This window comes from Sinohyriopsis cumingii, chromosome 3 (assembly GCF_028554795.1).
Source record: "Sinohyriopsis cumingii isolate HCF-2022 chromosome 3, ASM2855479v2, whole genome shotgun sequence".
Lineage (NCBI taxonomy): Eukaryota > Metazoa > Mollusca > Bivalvia > Unionida > Unionidae > Sinohyriopsis > Sinohyriopsis cumingii.
The window spans coordinates 36,827,945-36,850,486 of record NC_142963.1 but is presented as its reverse complement, the minus strand read 5'-3'; the positions used below and the strand labels follow the sequence as shown (position 1 = coordinate 36,850,486).

Here is a 22,542-nt window from a genome sequence, read left to right as displayed (position 1 = left end):
AAACGTGTGGTTCATGAATGGTCTGGCTAGTATATTGACCCGAGAACCTTGCTGGGTCCCTATCTTGGCTCATCTTACAGCCTTTACATTGAAGTAGGCTGATCCAACCCAGAATTGTGCCATTGCCAAACACCTCAAAATCCAAAAAGCCAGTGGAGAATGGATTGGTATCGGTATGTCAATCTTCAATGTGAAATGAAACCAGAACTATTCCTCATCAGATGGAGTTTGAAATAAAACTTCACGTCAAGAATGCAAACTGGCACTTTTATGGCAAGCAGTTCTGTTTTCTTGTGAAACGTCGAGAGATCGAATATGGCAGCACTCACATGGAATCGTCTATGCATGCTGTACTAGATGGATGGTCCCGGTAAGAGGTCAGTTAGGGAATCAGAAACTGTATCTGAGTTTAGATTCCCAAAAGATCACATGAGTCATAACGTGCTTTGTGCGATTATTTTGGTTTAATATTTACAGTATACTTCCTTTTATAAAAAAAAAGAAAGAAAACGCATGGAGCCTTTCACGAACGCCATAAAGATTCAACTTAACTTATCAATATGATTCTCTGTCTGTATGTCTGTCTGTCTGTCTGTTTCTCTCATATCTATTCATTGTCCAGTGTGTCTGCTTATTTGCAATCTCCTAAACTTGTGGTGCCTCGTTTGCAAGGCAGTAAATGCTAAAGCTTTTCTAAGTCTGCTGGAAGTTTTCAGACTCTACAATTACCGTCATCTCCTAATTGAATGTATCTGTTGTGCCTGATAACATTGATTGAATGAATTGCGTCGAAGAAGTTGATTCCAACTATTAAAAGTATTGATAAAAGTATCTGTTTGGTATCATCAGCCTCTGGTTTACATTTTCTCTACATGGAAACTTTGCTACCAAACTGTGATGTAGGCTGATATCTGGTAATGGTACGACGTCCGTGAGGCTATGTGAGTTGCAGTGACTTAATGTTTAGTGTGAACTACTCAAGATCAGAAGGTCCAGTTTTGATTCCTACATTCTATCAGCCATGGTCGGCTGCCATATTTTGTCCCTGGCCAAGGCACTTCATTCCAGCTGCCTAGGCACGTTATAACCCTCGTGTATTGAGATGACGTAAACCACATAACAAACAAACAAGCGAAACACTTGCGGTACCAGTTAAGTGTGCCTCTTCGTATTTAACCATCTGGGTCCATCTATTTACCTAATATATTTAAGGATATCTAGTTTTAAAACAATGTATTAAAAACCGAAAGAGGTGAAAGAAAACGTCTTTGGAAGTCAACAATGCTGCAAAAAATCATTGAGATATAAGTCCATATCTGTCAGAACTAAAGAAAAAGACAGCATAAAAGTTTACGCTTGTCAAACAAGGTAATCAAATTACTGTCGAAAAATTACATACGACAGTGGAATAGAAAATAAATTTGCTTCATGGGTGAACATTCAGACAATAAGATTCCAAAATAAAAATGAAGGAAATGGGTCAAGTCACCAGGGATAATAACCTAACAACATAATTCTTTTTTTTTTACATTTTTTATAAGAACCACAGTAGCACGTGATCAATTTAATATCTCACAATGTTGAGCGCTGCTGGTTTTTTGTTCATAAAACTTGGAATCTTATCAGCACGTGTGCCTACTATCACTGTATTGGTATTCAGTAGTACTAGTCAAATATGTTAGTGATATAGGGATCATACACGGTCTGTATGAGTACAAATGTTTGCCAGAACACGAGGGAAGAATTTAATGCAGAGTGCACAAAGTTGGTATTTATAGATGTGGCAAGTTTGCACCCAGAACAACTGTGACTGATCGCTTTTATTACATGATCGGTTACTAAGTACATAAATTATATAATGAAATCCTACAACGTGAAACAAGTACTCAAGCAGCACGTGCACTTCTAATATTTTAGTACGGATAACGTCATAAAAAATTAAACGTGTCCAAAACATTAAACAGGTTTAGCACTGTTTTAGCCCAAAAATTCAATTTCTCCTCAGCCTGGGGTTTTACTTTATCAATATCCATATGTTTGTCAAAGGCACAGACAGTGGAAATGATACAAAACTGCTGTATCAATATCCATGTTTGTCATAGGCAGTGACATCAGAAAGGATGTAAAATTACTGTATCAACATCCATGTTTGTCACAGGTAGCTACAGTGGAAATGACACAAAATTACTGTATCAATATCGAGTTTGTCATAGGCAGAGACAGTGGAAAGGATACAAAATTACTTTATCAATATCCATGTTTGTCAAAGGCAGAGACATCGGAAAGGATACAAAATTACTTTATCAATATCCGTATGTTTGTCACAGGTAGCGACAGTGGAAATGACACAAAATTACTGATTCAATATCCATGTTTGTCACAGACAGAGACAGTGGAAAGGATACAAAATTACTGTATCAATATCGAGTTTGTCATATTCAGAGACAGTGGAAAGGATACAAAATTACGTTATCAATATCCATGTTTGTCATAGGCAGAGACATCGGAAATGATACAAAATTACTTTATCAATATCCATGTTTGTCACAGGCAGAGACAGTGGACAGGATACCAAATTACGTTATCAATTACTTTTACTTTTAAGATAAAACACCAGGAAACAATTTTATTCTGGAAGAAGAGAGTTGAGAATTCCTTGATCTTGGAATCTTCAACATTTCTCAAAGATAAAGCAGGCCTTTTATAGGGAGAATATAATATACTTTGATTCTATTTGAATTCATTCTGCCTGCGGAATATTTTGTAAAACAAATTCTACATTTTCAACTCAGCCTAAGGTTTTACTTTATAAACCTCCATATCTTCGTCACAGAGACACTGGAAAAGATACCAAATTACTTTATCAATATCCATATGTTTATCACAGGTAGAGACAGTAGAAAGGATGCAAATTTTGTTTCTAATTTTAAGATGAAACGGCTGGAAACGTTTTCATTTTGGAAAAAGGGAGTTGAGGAATTCCCCGATTTTGGAATCATCAACATTTCTAAAGATAAAACAGGACTTTTAAAAGGAGACTATAAGATAGTTTAATTCAGTATTAATTCGTCATGCCGGCGGAATGTTCTGTAAAACAAATTCATTTTTACTGTCAAGCAATAAGAAAGATATTTTTTTTAAAAACTGCATTTGTAATGTGGAAAGTCTGAGATGTGTAAAGAAAATTCAACCTAATATGCACCCAGTAAGTCGCAAAGGTCTATTCTACATAAAGATGTGGCTGAAGTTTTTTTTCAGGACGAAGAACATATCTGAACTTAGGCTGTATTATGACATTCATATTGGGACCAGTCATGTGCTGTTAAACTTTGCTGTCCATGTCTCCACAACACCTTCATGAATCAGTGTTTATTTCGTGCACTATTTGTCTGGGCCGAACCACTGTATGATTTTTCTTATCTAATGACATCAATGTTTTCCCCATACAAAAGCTTTTTGTCATCTTGAATAAATCGGGGGTGGGTGGTGGGGTGAGGAAAAGCAAATGCTAGTGCAGGAATAATTTAAATTTATCCAAAATATTTTCTTTGATACTTAAATTAAAATACTATCTACTAGATTGTCATAGTTTGTGTCCTACAAACTTATTCTGGACAACTATATTCGAACTGTAATAAGATTTTTGGACTCAGGATTTGAGTGAAAAATCGCTAGATGACTTGCTACAAATCAGGCACAAGAGTGAACGAGCACCAGGCCTTAACTACGGCACCTTTTAGAGACCCTCGTCTCAGTGCATACTAAAAATAAAAAACACCTTCAATATTGATTTAAACCACAGTAGCTGCACAAAATACAACACCCTGAAAATAACTGGGTCCTTTAAATTGGTCTTGGAGGCTGACAGTAAAGCCCTCTTTGAACAAAATATGATCATACGTACAGCGTATGTGTCATCAGTAACGTGGTCTTGTTTGGACTGTGAGCAGCAACTGACAGATAATGATTATTTTGCACATAGCGTGCCCTCATTACATCCGAGCGCCGACGCACAGTAAATCCTTATTTAAAACAATAAAGAAACGCGCGTGTGTGTGTGTGATTTGGATTTTTAACGTAGCTTTAACAATTTTTCAGTCATATCACTACAATATCTACAATGTGGCAGATTAGTGATGGGGCATCATGTCACAGATATGTAGCATGAAGTCCCACCCAGTCATCATATCCTGAAACCAGGCCAACCAGTCCTAACACTAACCTTTTAATGCTGAGCTCCTAGCGAGACAGCTGTTAGTACCATTTTTAAAAGTCTTTGGTATGACTCGGCCGGGGTTCTAGCCCGTAACCTACCGCATCCGAGGCAGACGCTTTAACCACTAGGCCACCGGAGCGGTCCAATAAAGAGCAAGAAAAACAAACTAAACTCAGTTTAACCAAATAAAAGTAAACTAAACGAATTAAGATGAACAAGGGGCTCAAGTGAGCCTGAGATTTCTCACTAAGCTTATATCTGTCTAATAGCCAAAATGCAAAAGCAGTCGGCCAAGAAATCTCGATCATTAGGTATCTTCTGTAGAAATTGCTTTCAATTGTTCAATGTTTATCATTTTTTTCTATCTATATTTAATGACACATCAGCATCATTTGTCCTATCTAGAAATATCTAGAAATGCCTAAACCTTTTTTTTTTTTTTTCAATAACAGACTTTATTTGATGGCGAATGCTTAGGTGATTTCTGTCAGATTCTGTTGACTATGTTTTTCTATTTTTAGTAACGGCAGCCATATCAGATATCGGATCAGCATTATCTGTGCAAACGTTAACGACTTTAAGCTTAAATACGTTCTGTAAAATCTGGTTAAATTCTTTCAGCGATTTTAAGAACAGTTCTGGGTTTTTTCTTCTTTGTTAGTAAAGGCATTCATATTTCTACAATTCTGAAATCCCTTGATAAGAAAATGCTTTGCATTAAACTTGTTTAAATTCTGTTGATGAGGTTATTGTGGAAAAAAACTAATTTAGAGGATTGTCTATTTTATTAAGGGTGGCCACGTTGGATGACAGGATGCCTTCTCTCAAATTTTGTCTTTTCATTTGAACGATTTTTTAGAAGTCTCTTAAAGCGTTTCTATTTATAGTAACGGTGGCCACATCTATTCGTGATCGGCATAATTTGTACAAGCTTGATGGCTGTTTACACTAGAATCTCCTCTGCCAAATGTGATTGAAGTTGATTCAGTGGTGTTTTATAAGTGACGTAAAATAGTTAATGTTGACGAACGACTCGCCAACAGACGCTGCACGCCAGATGCAGGCCATACCACGGTCAGATTAACTAATACAAAAATTAAGGAAACTTAATACTAACCGTTTGTCGAAATATTTAAAACAAGGCGCAAGTAATATTAAATAAAATAATTTGAGCACTATCTTTAATATCTAATCACAAGATGAGAGATGTTGAGACAAATGTGAAACGTCCAAGATGAGACAGGTCCAGTATCGGGGAATACAAATTATTATATTAAACGACACTTTTTAATTATAAAGGAAAATTAATTGAATTGTCTCTCGTTCATTGTTGCCACGTTTAGTAAATATATTACTATTCTTGAGCCGGATGAAACTGATTAATCACCACATAAAAGGGAAAGGATGAGAAAAAGAGAAAGAAACAACGCATTGTCCAAAATGTGTTATGTTTTCGGAAACTCCGCATTCACAACTAATTATGCTTGAGAATATAATGCCGTGCGTTTAATCTTATATTGTGTGCACAGTTAATTGACTCAGAGCAACGTGTGTTCAATCATTCTTATCAGCCAAATATTGGTGGCATAATAGGAATCCTTACCGTAGATGCCATGAAGAACATTAGATTTTGTACAGCTCTACAAACCGAGAGGTCCGACTTCAGCAACCGAAAAGCGAGAGAGGATAAGAACTATGGAAATTGGACATACAGTAACTCGTGAAATATTATTGCTTTTGCAGATTTAAAGCGGGTTTCCCTGGAAAAGGCTCACGCGTTTGACTGAATTATGTTTCGCTGTTCGTTTTATTTAATCATATTTATTTCATTCCATCGCCATACATATTTTCTTAATTTACAAACATATGTGTTACCGCCTACTGCAGTACATCTAAATCGTCAAGTTTTGCAAAAATATACAGAACTAAAAGAATTTAGTAATCTTTTTTACGTATTATCCGGATAAATTTTTAGCTTTCCTTTAATGGAAAATACGTATTCATTTAGCAGAACTATATCAGTAGGAATCGGAATTCAACGATTTTCAGCTATTCTTGTACGAGCTTAACATAAAAAGGTCGTAATGAACTTGTAACGTAATGAACTTGATGAAGCATCAGCGGAATTTAAGGAATTTAAGCAGGAAATGCAAATGTGATTTTAGTGGAAATCAAATCGAGAGTACCAGTGATACGTTAGCGGAGACCTGAATTATTCTCTTAATAGAGTTCTAACAGAAAATAAGCAGACTTACAGTGGAATTTAGAGGAGGAATTCGTTATGTACCCATTTAAAGGCCTGGTGTTCATAAATATGTATTTTGGCAAACAGATTAAAAAGGAAATTGTAACAAGAGACATGTATGTTGATACTGTAGAATCTAACAATGGAATTCTTGAAAAACTTTAGGACCACATAACTTACTTCAACAAATGTAAATGAATGTTCGCCTGAATATTTGGTTGAAATACGTCAATTTAGAGAGTAGATTATTATCACGACCACAAAATAAATCTCCTTCATGCCCAAGGTAAGGACCCTGATTCTACACTATTGAATTTGCGGACTTTTGTCAATTATGTTTCCGTCAACTTCATTTATGTATTATTTGTTTGTTCTTTTTCTGAGTTATTAAGTAAGCTAATTTACACAGGATTATGGTATTCTCAGAGGGAAAAGAGGCATTGCCTATTAGTGTCATATTGTAATAAAATCTGTGAATTTAAATGTTGTCATGAAGTAATTTTCGACATGATACATTCAACTCGTATAGTTTTTTATAAACTCATGTTGCTTGTGACTATAAAAGTGTAAAGGGATTTGATCATAAGTTTTCATATTTAATTAACGGTCTCATTCAAAGAGATCGAGAGGCAGCACTAAGTATACCAACAAAAGAAAAATGCCACACAAAAAGGCAAAGAAAATATCAGAATGCTAAAATAAACATCCTGACAAAATTATTCGAAGGGTTATCTCTTTTTACATTAAAAACTACTTCATTCTAATTTTCACTGGTATCTGTCACATCTCCTGAACCATAATTATGCACCAAAACCGATTTTTTTTTCTTGGCATAGAATGTTCTAACCGATATGATACGTACGAATGTGAATCACATGATGTTGCTTGCCGTCAGCTAGTTAGACCCCGCCGGTCCTAAGACTGATTAGAAGTGAGGACTAAGGCAAGCCGCAAGTGCAATATTTTCTCATCGTCGCGGCTCTAAACACAGACACTAGATAGCTTCGTACCATAGGTTAGAGAGAGAGAGAGAGAGAGAGAGAGAGAGAGAGAGAAAGAGAGAAAAGTTGTCATGGTATTGGTGGAAACTGATGAAACTGAGAAGTAACGGGTTATACAACAACGACGTAACTAGTATCCTACTCGGACTTACCATAAGTCTATTTATTATAACTGAAACGCATAAAAGGAGATTGTATGTAGTTACGTAAAATTGTCTCCAACAACTGTTGCCCTTGCTTTTATCAACGTTAGTGTATTGAAACACATAAAACTACAAGAAATGTTTTCAAAATCTTCTTCTGTAAACGGGAATATTCTAATCAGATATGTGCAGATGGGCAGACCCACATTGTCTTTGAGCAACAAACCCATCATTTGTTTTCTCAGTACATGTACATGTTTTAAATTTTTACCATAATTTCTGACCCGTGTTTCTACGTTTTTGGAAAGCAAAATTAAACAGACAAATTTAAAGAATGTGAGGAAAGGGCCCAGAATTGTCGGTTGATTTAAATCGTGAACAAATGTAAGGCACCATCTTCATTTACAATGCAAATGTGTTTTCAATCGGCCTTCGCTGAATACAATTTGTTTTCAGTCGCCATTCACTGAATGCCATTTCCTGTACAAGACTGCACCGAGTCATTGTCATCCTCAATCGGTAATAACTTAGAGAAGCATTGTAGATGAATTATAGCTTCAATATAGTTTAGAGGAAAATTTATTTGCTGAATTAATTGGAAAATGGTAGTCATAAATAAGTGAATAGGATTTTACATTAGCTGGGATTTCTCTCAATCTTTGCTTTCCTGTCCTCTCGCTCATTATTTTATCGTCAAGAAGTTTCTGCCACCGGCCGTGTTTACCTGCGACCCAAATGAACAGATGGCTTTGTGTATGAATTGCTAACATATTGTTGACTGAGTACAGTGAACTGTTTGTAATATGTTGGGTATACCCTTAAGTTCTTGCATATAAGATTGATCAGCCTACAAGGAGATTATACCTGATTCATCGTTAGATCTGAGTCTATGCTGTCATATTACGTGGAAAGCTTGAAACCTATAATTTTCTTCATCATAAATTTAAAATATATGTTGTACCTCGTTTGTTACGGGATCGCATTTTGGTGCCAATAGATGAAATTCATGAAACGAGTTGAATAATTTTTATGTTTTCTGAGTTTTCAACGAGATACATTGACTTCACACGAAATTTGCACAAATGTGACATCATATTCCTGAAATGATGAGAATCCATCAGAAAAATTGACAAATGACTAAGAGGAAACTTAGTTATAGGTCAATAACCCTAGTTTAACAATCAAACAATCCATCAATCAACTATAGTCTGACTATACATCCCCGTCTGTTTGTAAAAAATAACCCACATATTTCAATAACGAAAACGTTGAATATAATAAAAAGGGCACAGAACTAAGTCAACTGAATAATTGATTTATAATTTCTTCATTGATTGTGACAGAATGGCACTAATACTTGCATCCCCTGCACCTTTCATGCTTAACGGACTTTCCATACTAACACAGCGCCATATTGCTTACACTATGGGAAAGCTTATTTCCATCAGACAACATAATGACGTAGTTCATCCTATTCTATAACTGCCTGATAATTCCGTAAATTACCATAACGTTGAGAGTTTGGAATTATATCCCTTTGTACCCATGAACATAGAAATTAAACCGCTTGTTAAATCCACGTTAAAGGCAAATTTGTTTTTTTGTCATTCTTTTTCTTGATTCGACATTGTAAATATAGGAAGCAGACGACAAATGTTTGTACATCTGTAATCGTGGACACACCCCTTTGCTGAAAATGGACTTGTCCAGGAACTGGAAATGGATCTCGAGCATGTCCGTCTATTATATTGAAAACTTCGTCAAGCGTGAAACGCGCAGACGATATCGGTGTTAGGGCCACTCTACTCACAGTCAGGTTAGAAATTATAAATCAGTGAACCAATCGACTTAGTTATGTGAACGTTTTATCACATTAAAGATTACCGTTTTTGAAATCGGTTTGGGGGTACAAACAAATGGGGCAGGACTATAACTCAGTTTCGCAGATAGTGAAAACTAGAAATACTATTCACATTTTCGGTATGTTCGGACGTCATGAAATATCGTTTTAACGTCCAGTCTCACATTCTCTATATTATATAATAATAATAATAATAATAATAATAATAATAATAATAATAATAATAATAATAATAATAAAAATAATAATAATAATAATAATAATAGTAATAATAATAATAATAATGCGGACTTTTTATAGCGCCTAATCTTAAGAAGCTCTAAGCGCTTTGCAACATTAGACAACACCTATAAGATAAAAAAACATAATGATATGATTACAACAAAAAATAAACACCATGAAATTAGAAAACATAAAAGAACAAGCTGAGAATATTTAAGGTAGGAAATATTATTAGGTCTTTAAGTTTGTTCTTGCAGTCGAAATAAGTGAGTTTTGAGAGCACTCTTGAATGGGATCACTGTGTCTTTGTGTCTAAGTTCAGTGGGCAATTCATTTCACGTTGCTGGGCCCTGGTATGCAAAAGAACGCTGTCCATATGACTTTGTTTTCATAGTGGGAATAATGAGTATACGATTGTCAGAAGAGGAGCGTAAGTACCTTGCTGGTGTGTACATATGGGTGAGGATGGGATAGGTATGTTGGACTAGAGTCCGACAGTGAAACGTAGCACAGAGAACAAATTTTGTGTTTGATTCTGGATCGAATGGATAGCCAGTGTAGGATACAGAGAAGCGGGGAGGTGTGCTCTGATCATGGTACTCTAAGTATGATCCGAGCAGCTGTGTTTTGAACTTTTTGAAGTTTCTTGAGTAGATATTGAGATGAATCAGACAGAATTGAGTTACAATAGTCCAGTCTTGAAAGTACTAATGAACACACAAATGTTTTAGTGGCATCAACTGAAAGATATTTGCGAATTGAGCTGATGCGTATCACCTCAAGATATGCAGCCTTGCATATGTTCATGACATGTTGGTGCAATGTGAGAGTACTGTCCAGAGTAACACCTAGGTTTCGTACTGATTGTGTGAATTTAATGTTGGTGTTGCTGATATTTATTGTTTGAGGTAAAGGATGTGAATGAGAAAGTCTTTGTTTTGTGATCAAAATGGTCTCAGTTTTATCATCATTCATCTGCAGCTTGTTACATGTCATCCATGATTTAACATCAGAAATGCACCTCTCAACACCTTGGATGGTAGCATCAACTTCAGTTGGGTGGCTAGATTTGTATATTTGGGTGTCATCAGCGTACAATTGGTGAGACACTGGATGATGATCTATGACATTTGAGAGCGACTGAGTGTACAGAATGAAAAGAACAGGTCCAAGAACAGACCCCTGTGGAACACCACAACATAGATCAACTGGGCTGGAGTGTATTCCATTTACACATACAATTTGTGTCCTGTTGACCCAAGTAGGACTTGAAGCACAGTAAGGCTGTATCATGAATGCCAAATACATGCTGGAGACGGTGAAGTAATATATCATTGTCTATTGAGTCAAATGCTTCATATCAATCAAGGAGGGTGAGGACTGTAATCTTTCCGCTATCCAACGCAGAGAAAATGTCATTAACTACTTTTAGAAGAGTAGTTTCAGTACTGTGGCAAGGGCGATATGCAGATTGTACATTGCTAAAAAGACTGTTTGAATTCAGATGAGATACAAGCTGGGACAGAACAACCTTTTCTAAGATTTTTTATATGAATGGGAGATTAGAAACTGGGCGATAGTTCTTTAAATCGTTATGGTCTAGTGTTGATTTCTTCAGCAGAGGCTTTACAATGGCAGTTTTGAAAAATGATGGGAATTCCCCGGATGAGAGAGAGGTATTAATAACATCAGTTAGTGAAGGCAATACTGGATCTAAGCACTCAAGCAGCAGTGATGTTGGAATTGGATCAAGTTCACATGACTTTGGTGCACTCTTCATCAGGATTGTACGTACGAAATCCGTAGAAACAGGTTCAAATGCTGCTACTGGTTGCCGCTCAAATTCTGTATCCCAACTGTATGGTGAAGACGAGTCAATTGAAATTGTGGTATCAAGCTTATCTCTAATGGTTTGTACTTTGTCACGGAAGAAATTTGCAAACATGTCCGGAAGGTCGACTGGAGCGAAGGTAGTTGGAAGTGGTGTAGATTTGTTCCTTGACATTAGCTTGTTAATAATCTCGAAGAGCTCTTTGCAGCTGGAACTTTCCATGATCTTAGTAGTGTAGTGGGCTGATTTCGCTGCATGGACTATATTTGTGACATTCTTCTTAGCGGCTTCATAGATTTGCTTATGAATAGTGAGTCTGGTGGAAAGCCAAAGCCTCTCAGCTTTACGGCGGTCTCTTTTAGCAGTGCGAAGCTGGTCACTAACACTGCTATACCATGGAGAACACTTTTGAATTGATACTCTGCACTTGGTAGCTGGGACATGTTTGTCAAGCAATGAACGCAGGCAGTTATCGAGTTGTTCTGTGGTAGGAGGTAAACAAGTTGTTAGGTTACTTGGATGTCGTGCATTAGTTTGGTTCTATTTATCATATGGAGATTTCTCTTAGTAGCAGATAAAGATGGAGGGTTAGGGACTGATACGTCAAGATGGCATATAATGCAGAGGTGATCTGATGCAAGGTCATGGGATACCAGGGAGGACCGTAGAATGTTATCAGGTCTATGAAGAATCCAGTCTAAAATGTGACCATGTTTATGGGTGGGTTGGTTAATTGACTGTTTGAGGTTGAAAACATTAATGGAATCTATGAGTTTTGATGTGTTTGGGTTTCCGGGACAGTCAAAGTGAAAGTTGAAATCTCCAAGAATAATCAGGTTGCCACCTATCGAATTTCCATACTCCAGGATATTCGGAAACTGCTCCAAAAAGAGAGATTCAGCCAGCTTGTTTTTCTACTAGGAGGAGGGCGGTATAGGCAGAAAAATATGGACTGACCTTTGCTTCAGTGTGAGTGTGGTTTGGACTAGTTCAAACGATGTGTGGTCGAAATTGAATGTTGTGGTGTGGTTAAGACGTTTGATCATGGAGTTCTTTGTGATGACAGCAATTCCACCTCCGCGAGAGTTACGCGGGAACGACTTGATGGAGTAACCAGTGGGCATTAGATCCGCACACTTGGGCTCATCGCCTGATGTTTTTAGTCATGTTTCTGTCAGGAAAAAGACGTCAATATTCTGGTCGTTGATAAAATTAACTATTTCTGTCCGCCTTTCCGGTGGTCCTACTGACTGGACACGTGTACAGTTTCTACAGGGGTTAGACCTTACGTTCAAACACGTGAACGTTTATCAAGGCATACCACTGATGGATTATTGGTGGATCAAGTTAAAACCTATTTATTTCACATATTACAAAAACTGCAAAATAAAGCAAACCTGAACAGAACCATGATATATCGGATTTGTCTCATAACAAGCATTAGTTTACATTGACAAATAAGCACACATTACGTTCAGACGTGGCTAATATGTTCGTTGTATAGTAGCTAAATATATGTGAAATGCATATTACCATGCGTGAGCCTAACTAATTAATGGAATTGATATTTTCTTGGACGAGAGACATGTTTCCATAACAACTGTACAACCTAAAGCAAACTGAGATTATTCATTATATACCGTTCTTCAGTAACCCAAATTCAGATATACATTAAAAATAAAGTAAATACATTCACTTGTCGGTTCCGTGTATAAAAAGGACATAGAATAACTGCAATAGCAATGTAAAGAGACTGTTTTTCTACGTCATATCTGATTGATCATGAGAAAATGTTATTTAACAACCTTAGAAAGCAAATCAATCCTATGTGCGAATAGGGCTAATTATACATGAAACTTAAAGCTTAAATGACAATCAAGTATAGATGAAAATTAATTACACAAGAAAATAAGCAATATTTGGTGCGCATCATACAGCTATTTATGCTTAAAGCAAATACAGGTATATCCACAAGTTGGTTAGCTACAATATATTATGATTTGATTTGTTATATCTCTAAAGCAACTGAGATTACAATATTTATTTCATGTTACAACAAATTTCGTAACTTATTTAACAATATGTCACACACACACACACACACACACACACACACACACACACACACACACACTTATACATATATATATCTGACCGAAGCATGCAAGATGAACCATTCCCATGCGAAAAAGGAACATGGGAAAGATAAAACGGAACTGTTTTTCAAGCTGTTATTTAGTCTGTAATGCACCGCAACCTTCAATTTGTCTTATTTCCTAGTTCTGTATGTAAAATTCGTATTATGTTGAATTAGACTTGCCAACTCACCAACGTGTTAGAGAGTATTCGAACGTTCAGCAAATTGAAGTTAGAAAAGACATTTCTCAAAAACAGAAAGAAATGTTCGATATATTTTAGAAATCAATCATTCAAGCGTTTATATTTGAATCCACGCTTTCGATTATAAAATTATTGATGAAATGTCTGTGAAAAGCAGTCAGAAGGATGAATTGTATTTTAAAGAACTGACTGAAATGGGAAGTAATCAGGCTTCCTAATACGGCCCAACATATTTGTCACGTTCGAAATCGGCCCACTTTTACTATCGAGCATAAAGCAATTTATTCATAGATACAAACTCACCATTTTACTCACTCCTACATTAAAACTAAAGAAAGAAAGAAAGAAAGAAAGAAAGAAAGAAAGAAAGAAAGCAAAGAGCGAAGAGAAGAAGCATAAGATAAAACGTTATACCATAGTAACTTATATATTCGCATAAATTTTATTTTAGCGTGATATTTTAGAAAACAAATTCCATCTCGTCCTCAAAACCGTTTTATAAAAAAAAAATTATCTTATTAGTTGAGCAAGTAAGGGGTGCATTTCAATTAGCTCAACTACCACTGTCAGAGACACGTGACGGCACGATACTTATCGTGATCAGCTTCAAGAAATTTAATTTCAAGATCTAACATCAGCACAAAAAGAGAGAAAAAGAGTACGTTTTCGTGACACATGTCAATATATAATATTTAAACGTATAGGGTTGGGAAATAAATCTTTCCGCCTGGGCAAAGAAATCAAAGTGTTCTGGTTTGATTAGTTTTGATAAGTTATACTTGATTTATCCTTATAAACATAAATGATGTCAGATGTGCGTGTTGAAGATTCTAGGTCGCTTCCCGCCCCCACACAATAAAAGCAAAATGTATTTTCGGTGTATCGACGGTATTAAATGGTGAGATGTGGGATGCCTAGTTCCTGTAGACTATCACTGTATAAACTCTATAATCTTGCAGGATCGTACGTTGAACTTATCTTAGCCGCACGTGTTTGGCATTTTCTTATCGAGCGTTTTGTACATTTTACTCTTGACGATCCCGTGAAGAGGGATCACGTTTATTGGCATATCTGCTACGAACTATCATAAGTCCGACATTTTTAATCCAAAGTAACCATTATGACGAAATAGCATGCCTACACACAGACGCAATGTCAATTACACGGTGTTACGCCATGTTTCACCTCAACGGATGCTTTACCGTTAACAAATATAATTTGTAATCTCTAATATTGGACCGAGGTGTGATATGGCAAGCGGAAATTCCAGTATAATACATGAACATTATACTCGCATCCTCTCATGGTGCAACTATCTTTTTATAACTGCTCAGTCCTTGTTCCGATATCATCCAAGTGGTTCAAGTATTGTCGGGTGTTCCTGTTGTTTTCTTCTCTCTTTTTGTGCTCTTATTTAAAAAGCAATATTTATTCCAACAAAATAATGACATATAATATATAAAGAACTTATTCAATTATCAATGAGGGTATATTAACATAAAGAAAATTACTATATGATGCTATATTCTTATGTCAGTTCGTGATGTAGTTGTCAAAATACGAAAATACATACATGTAACTGGCATGAAGTTTATTATTGGTTCAAAGACAAAGAAAGTATCTTTGACAAAAATTGCATGTATTTAACCGATGGCATGAATGATCTGAAAAGCCTAACTTTGTCATTTATCGTGTATTAAAATATATCGTGTATTAAAATGTATCGTGTATTAAAATGTATCGTGTATTAAAATGTAAATCTCTTGCTAAGATGAAAGGGTAGAATCTCGTATCATATATAGGTTTCGTCAGTAGACAGTGGGTAATGGGGGGGGGGGCTACCTTTTCATAATGGTACAAGATTATCATATGATCTACTGTATTAATGATGCTATTTATCTATGCGAAAAGCTTGTTAGAGAAAAGATCATAACAGTTGCAATCTCTGGCTGACAATAAGCAGAATTGTATGAAGTTGTGACATGCTGAGAATACAGGCCATAATTGCACTGTCAGGTCATTATTTTTAAATCATTAGTTTTTATTATATCAATATTAAGAGTATTTGCAACTATTAGGGCAATTGCGTTACATATGTAGATATAATCTGCAAACAGTTGATACAATACTGGATGTGATTGACAAAATGGTTAATACATAAGCTAAATAATAATAGACCTAGTATAAACACCTGGAGAACGCCTGCTTTAATATGAAGGTCGTCACTTGAATGCATTCAATTAATTCATTTTCAAAACTATTTTCCAAATAACTTTGAAACCATTCAAATATCGATCGATACATGCATGCTTCTTTTAGTTTAGAAAGCAACTTTTATGTTATACGCTGTCCAAAATGTTTCATGCATACATACATACATACATACACCCATCCACCCATGCGTACATACATACATACATACATACATACATACATACATACATACATACATACATAAATACATACATACATGCATACATACATACATACATACATACACCCATCCACCCATGCGTACATACATACATACATACATACACACACACATACATACATATATACACCCATCCACCCATGCATACATACATACACACATACATACATAAATACATACATACATACATACATGCATACATACATACATACATACATACACCCATCCACCCATACATACATACATACATACATACATACATACAGACATACACACACATACATAAATACATACATACATACATCCATACATACATACATCCATCCATCCATCCATCCATCCATACATACATACACCCATCCACACATTCATACATACATACATACATACATACATACATACATACATACATACATACATACATACATACATACACACATACATACATAAATACATCCATCCATCCATCCATCCATACATACATACATACATACATACACCCATCCACCCATGCATATATACATACATACATACATGCATACATACATACATACACACACATACATACATACATACATACATACATACATACATACATACATACATACATACATACATGCATACATACATACATACACCCATGCATACATATATTACATACATACATACATACATACATACATACATACATACATACATACATACATACACACACACACATACATAAATACATCCATCCATCCATCCATCCATCCATACATACATACATACATACATACATACATACAAACATACATACATACATAAGAGTTCACTACTTTGTTTCAATAGTTATGGAAAATTGTGTAGATCAAGGATAACCTGTTGTGCAATTGTTCTATGTAACATTGATTTCCTTGATGTTTGTGGAAGAAATACAATAGTAAAGTAGGTGGCAAATATTCATTTTGAAAACAAAATGAAACCTTCAGTATAACACCTCCCTAAATCAGTTGTCGCAGAATTCTTATTATTTTGTAATTAAAAATACAATATACAAGATTGGCATTCGAATTCGTTGCAGAATGGATGTTGTAAAAACTAATTTAAAAGCGCAAATGCGAATATGATTAGCAGCAGAAGAATATTGGTTCGAAAAACCAGATGCCGGTCATTGAAGCTTTTATTAAAGATTTTACAAGATCCTTTATGCGCTGTATCGTGATAACACCGGATCGAGACTTCTTTTAGAAGTGAAGCTGAACATAATTGTTTCCACGTGAAGTAATTTCATTTAATAATCGAATCTACGAAATATTTTAGGGCATCGGCATTTTTTTGGACGTAATGAACTTGCTTAGTTTAGAAAGTAACCATGCTAAGTTTTGATTATATATTGACTGAAGCAGACCGTGACACATTACAGCATGAAAATGATTCTTTTATTAAAATCCAGTTAACTGATAGCTCTGGCAATACACAGACAGTGGGATAATTGCAGCTTCAAAGCAGGGCGAATAAAAGAAGAACACTGCGCGTCTGCTCAGAGACGATATTCAAAGCAAATACGTTTTCTATTGTATAGATTTTCTTTATTCTATGTAAGATTTGTGGACTATCGAATTTGTTTTCTTTGCTTTTCTGCTGCAGATATATTACACTGAATTTTGTGGAGAGTCGAGGATTATGAAGCCCACGTAAAGGATTTTTGTAATAAAAAGATACGAAGCTGTCTTGGTGAGATTTTAGTGAGAGTTTACGCTAAAACTTTGTCAAATGCAGTGTAAATGTAGTGCTTATCAGCATGAATGTTCGTATAGTTTTATTTAGAATCCTTCATTTAAAGGACACATTTTGAGAACGTGTAGACTATTTAAAAAAAACTATTCAACAATTGTAAACATAACGCACTGGCATTGGTAATTTTTAGCAGAGAGCTCAAGGAATAGAGAAAATTGTCGGACAAACAGTTCAAGGACACCAGACTCACAATGTTTCTATGGAATACTTAACTTTGCAGTCAGATGATGTTCATAAAAGAATTGGTTTTAAAGAAAATGATTTTGAATGACTATATCTTTCTTTCATTTGATAAATGAAATGTCCTTGATATTTCAGTAGATGCAATGGGATGATAAACGATTGGTCACTTAGAAAGAGATCTTCAATTTGGAGCTCAAATTAGGTTATCGTATGCTGATTTCCCAACTGACAAAATGGCTTCCAAGGGACTATTCTACACGGTTTTTAAACCGAATCCATCTATTGTATAAAGAGGATGTCATCGCGATGGTTATTCACTATGGTACTGGTGTGGGCGGATGCAGCTTAAACAAGACATGATTTAACAGGAAATAATATGTTCTGGCTGTAGTTATACATGTACCAGCACGTACGCTCATATGCAGATGAATAGTACAAGATTTCCTTTTGCACTTCAAAAATCCAGGATTGATTCCCAGTACTTATTAAGTTGCGATGATCAATGCAAGTTCATTTATAGCAAACATTCCCCCGCCCGCCCGGGCCCCTCCCTGCTCTGCCCAGCCCCACCCCGCCCAGCCACCACCAATTCCTGCTTCAAATCACACTATCGAAACGACGTATCCCCAAATCATTATGATCAAAGGCGGCAAAACAATCATTTGCTAGCTTCTTTTTCGCGCAGTGCATTTACATACATTTAAATGGGGGGGTGGGGGGGTGGGGGGTGGACAGGGACTATGAAGAAGAAAAAAACCTGGATATCTCATTGGATGGAATTATAATAGTCTTTTAGCACTACATAGCTGTAGGTGTAAACTTTCAGCTAGACTGTTTAAGTTTTATTTTATTTCAATGTTAAATTTTTTAAGGCTCTTTTAATCCACATTAGCGACAATGTGTAATATTAATCACTGTTGGATATATCTGTAAAATCGTGTGTGTGTGTGTGTGTGTGTGTGTGTGTGTGTGTGAGAGAGAGAGAGAGAGAGAGAGACAGACAGACAGAGATATGCAAATTACAAAACGTTCTTTATTGCGTCACCACACATTCAATGTATAAAAACGGCCTATCTAGACCCCTGTGATCTTGACATTGAGCTATACATAAGATGTACACCCTACAATTAGAAAAGCGACTGGGTCCCTCAGAAACAGTGCAACAGTGTTAAAACATTAGTTTATAATTACGTTTTGACCTGCCTACAAGGTGTTCCTATTACTGGCTGGCTCGTAAACAGCAGAGCGCATTTTCTGCATGTCTATTTAGGTCAATGTACGCTATTTAGATCATAATTAATCATATTCCAAATATTTACATTAAATAATCCAAATTCAACAATATACATAGTTTTCAAATTCGCATCAGTGACTTTGGTGATTTTTTTCTGGGTTTTTTTTCTGTTTTTTTTTTTTCTTTTTTTCTTTCTACTCAATAGTCAGATCATTTTTACGAAGTCGGTAAAATATTTGTTTTTATCTCCAATGAAAAGGGAGCGTGTTAATAATGAGCAATACCTAAATGTAAACAATTATTTCAATAATAAGCTGTATTATTAACACATTTATCATTGAATATTTCTGTAAGTAGTCGCCATAAAAAGATAGATTTAATTTTAAACTACAGTAATTATTTTGCAGTTGATTCTCAATATAAATAAAACGAATTGCTGGAAAAACTAAATGTATATATGCCGTTAGAATTCTGTTTCGATGGAAAAAGTATATCTGAACTTATGATTCGAACCAGCTGAGTGTTATTGTACCGCACCTTGTATACCTAATTACTAAACTCATTGGTATGCTTCGGTGAAATTAAGTTGTCGTTATAAACCAAATGATTTGGTTTGCTCAGTTAATCTTCTGTAACCAGAGGAAAATTAATGATGTAAGATCACTTAGAACTTCTGTAATCTTGCCCACTAGTAGTAGTAGTAATGATAATAATAATAATAATAATAATAATAATAATGTCTACAGCAATAAAGACAAATATATATATATATATATATATATATATATATATATATATATATATATATATATATATATATATATATATATATATATATATATATATATATAAAATCAAGAAGTTATGGTAGAGAGAAACACAACTAATACAACTCATAACAATAATAATAATGATGATGACCATAATCATCATAATAATGTCGTTAGTGATCCGCACTCTACAACTGGCCGAAAACAGAGGGAACAACTGAAAGTTTCATTGAAGCTAATATAATATTAATTTTTTTTTCTGCGCATATTTTTAATATCTCGGAGAAATGAAAAAAGACAATTCTCCTTGAACTGTTCCAGAAATATCACATATATGACAAAAAGAACGACAACAATAAAACAACACCAACAACTGCTGTTTGGATTTTGTTGATAGTACTAACACGACTCTCTGTAAACAATGAGGAGTCTGCGATATGGACTCCTGAATGGAATGACTCCATACGAGTATCAAAATGATTATTGTTGTTTTGGATATGGAAGAACCAGCGACGACTAAAGGTGATAAATATTATGAAGTGTCTGATATGTTTAATCGGCTGTTGTATAAGAAACATATCTTTAACTAAGAAACAATCGTTGATTTGGACACATTGATAATTCAACATTTATTCTCTTATCTCGTTCAACAAAATGTATTATTCGATGCTGTTGTTGACAAAAACAACAAGAACAGCAATAATAATAATAATAATAATAAATAGTAGTAGTAATAGCACTTTATTATTACTAGTATTATTATTATTATTATTATTGTTATTATAGAATTACTTACAGGGAGAAGTCCTCAAGTTCCTCCATATCAGCGAGTAACATTGGAACCTTGGGGCTTGGGGACTGTTGTTCGTCCCTGCGACGGTTCTCTTTCTTCATTTTCCAGAATCAGAACGAATCATGGTCACAACTTGCAAAGAAATCCATTATTACAGCATTGAGTGCGATGTTGGCTCACAAAGTAAAATACTGCTTGCGACTTGCATTCACCATCTGTAGGATTTAAGTGACGGAGCGGGATCGTGGTTTTACAACCGTCACTAGGCAGTTCCTGAGAGTTTCATCGTTTCTGATCAATAGACGATAAGGATTTCTTAGAATTTGTTATTGAAAAACGCTTCTAAATTCTTGTGCATTATTTGGCTAGTATAAATCTAAGTCCATAAATCTGCCACAATTACAATGTGATCCCCTCATTAATCTATTGTGCTGTATTACCTGCGTGAATTTTAAGGTAAAGAAAGCTCGGAGTAAATCAGTACCAAGTTAAGAGCGCAATCAGATTCAGCACAAACTAATGGGGAGTTTTCTAAATAAGTAAGCACGAAAAGGTCAAGAACTCAAGTTAAGATTTGTTGTTAGTTAATAATTTTCCGTTTAAATCTACATTTAAAACATGTCAGCAGATTTTGTCTGCTTTGAGATCCATTTTCATAACATCATGCTATGTATGAATCCAGTTGATTTCACCAGGAACATTAAAAGGGTCTTCATACAAATTTAGCTAGCCCAAGCAAAGAATGAAGGTTCTGTTTTCTGTTATATTTTATCCAGAGTCTTAATTTAATTATATATTTGTCATTTTCCAAGTCTCCTGTTCCAGATCTGCGAATTTACAGAGAAAACCATCATTGTTGCAATAATTTCCCGCTTCATTTGAGACAATGCTGTCATAGATAGCACATCTCTGTTACCAGCAAAGCGCAGACAAGAGTTTTAGTGTTTTGTGTTAACTCCGCACTTGCTCTCTCATGTCAGATGAATGAAGCGGACCCGCACAATTGTAAATTTCCTTGTCAATAATTTTCCAATTATTTTGATGGGCAAAAATTGATCAAGAAACGCAAACCACCGAATCCAAATGATTTCAGTGTGTTACTAAGCATCAACCTGTCTTGGTCATTATTTTGCCAGATTCTGCAATCGCTTTGCCAGAAACAGCAGGCTTCTGTTCAACCAATCAGTGACCGAGCCATTCGGAACAGTTCATTCAACTGTTTTAGTCTCTTGGCCGGTGCCTCCGGCGCTCTTTCATTTTTATTGGCCCCCTGACGCAGTTATCTTTATTAATATGCTTCACAATTCTAATGTAGGCATGAATGAAAAGAGGAAAGAGAATAGAAAGTGCATAGTAGAATGGACTACGTGTGAAGAATGCGTGTTTTATCTATTAACACAACAAGGTGTACAACAGAGAAATCGAAACGAAGCACATTTTACGAGAAAATCATTTATTATACTTTACAAATATTGGAAGAATTTTGTCTT

At 35.3% G+C, this 22,542-nt stretch overlaps 1 protein-coding gene across 2 annotated transcripts in view; it reads right to left on the bottom strand.

Annotated features, from left to right (window-relative positions):
• Nucleotides 1-22,163, bottom strand: part of LOC149802698 (short transient receptor potential channel 7-like) — a 202,520-nt gene extending 180,357 nt beyond the window's left edge. For both annotated transcript variants that reach the window (XM_089952084.1, XM_089952085.1), the window contains exon 1: nucleotides 21,056-22,163. In XM_089952084.1, the coding sequence (XP_089808210.1) occupies nucleotides 21,056-21,153 (98 nt within the window). In that variant the 5' untranslated portion in view covers nucleotides 21,154-22,163. The remainder of the gene's footprint in view (nucleotides 1-21,055) is intronic.
• Between the last annotated feature and the right edge of the window lie 379 nt (nucleotides 22,164-22,542).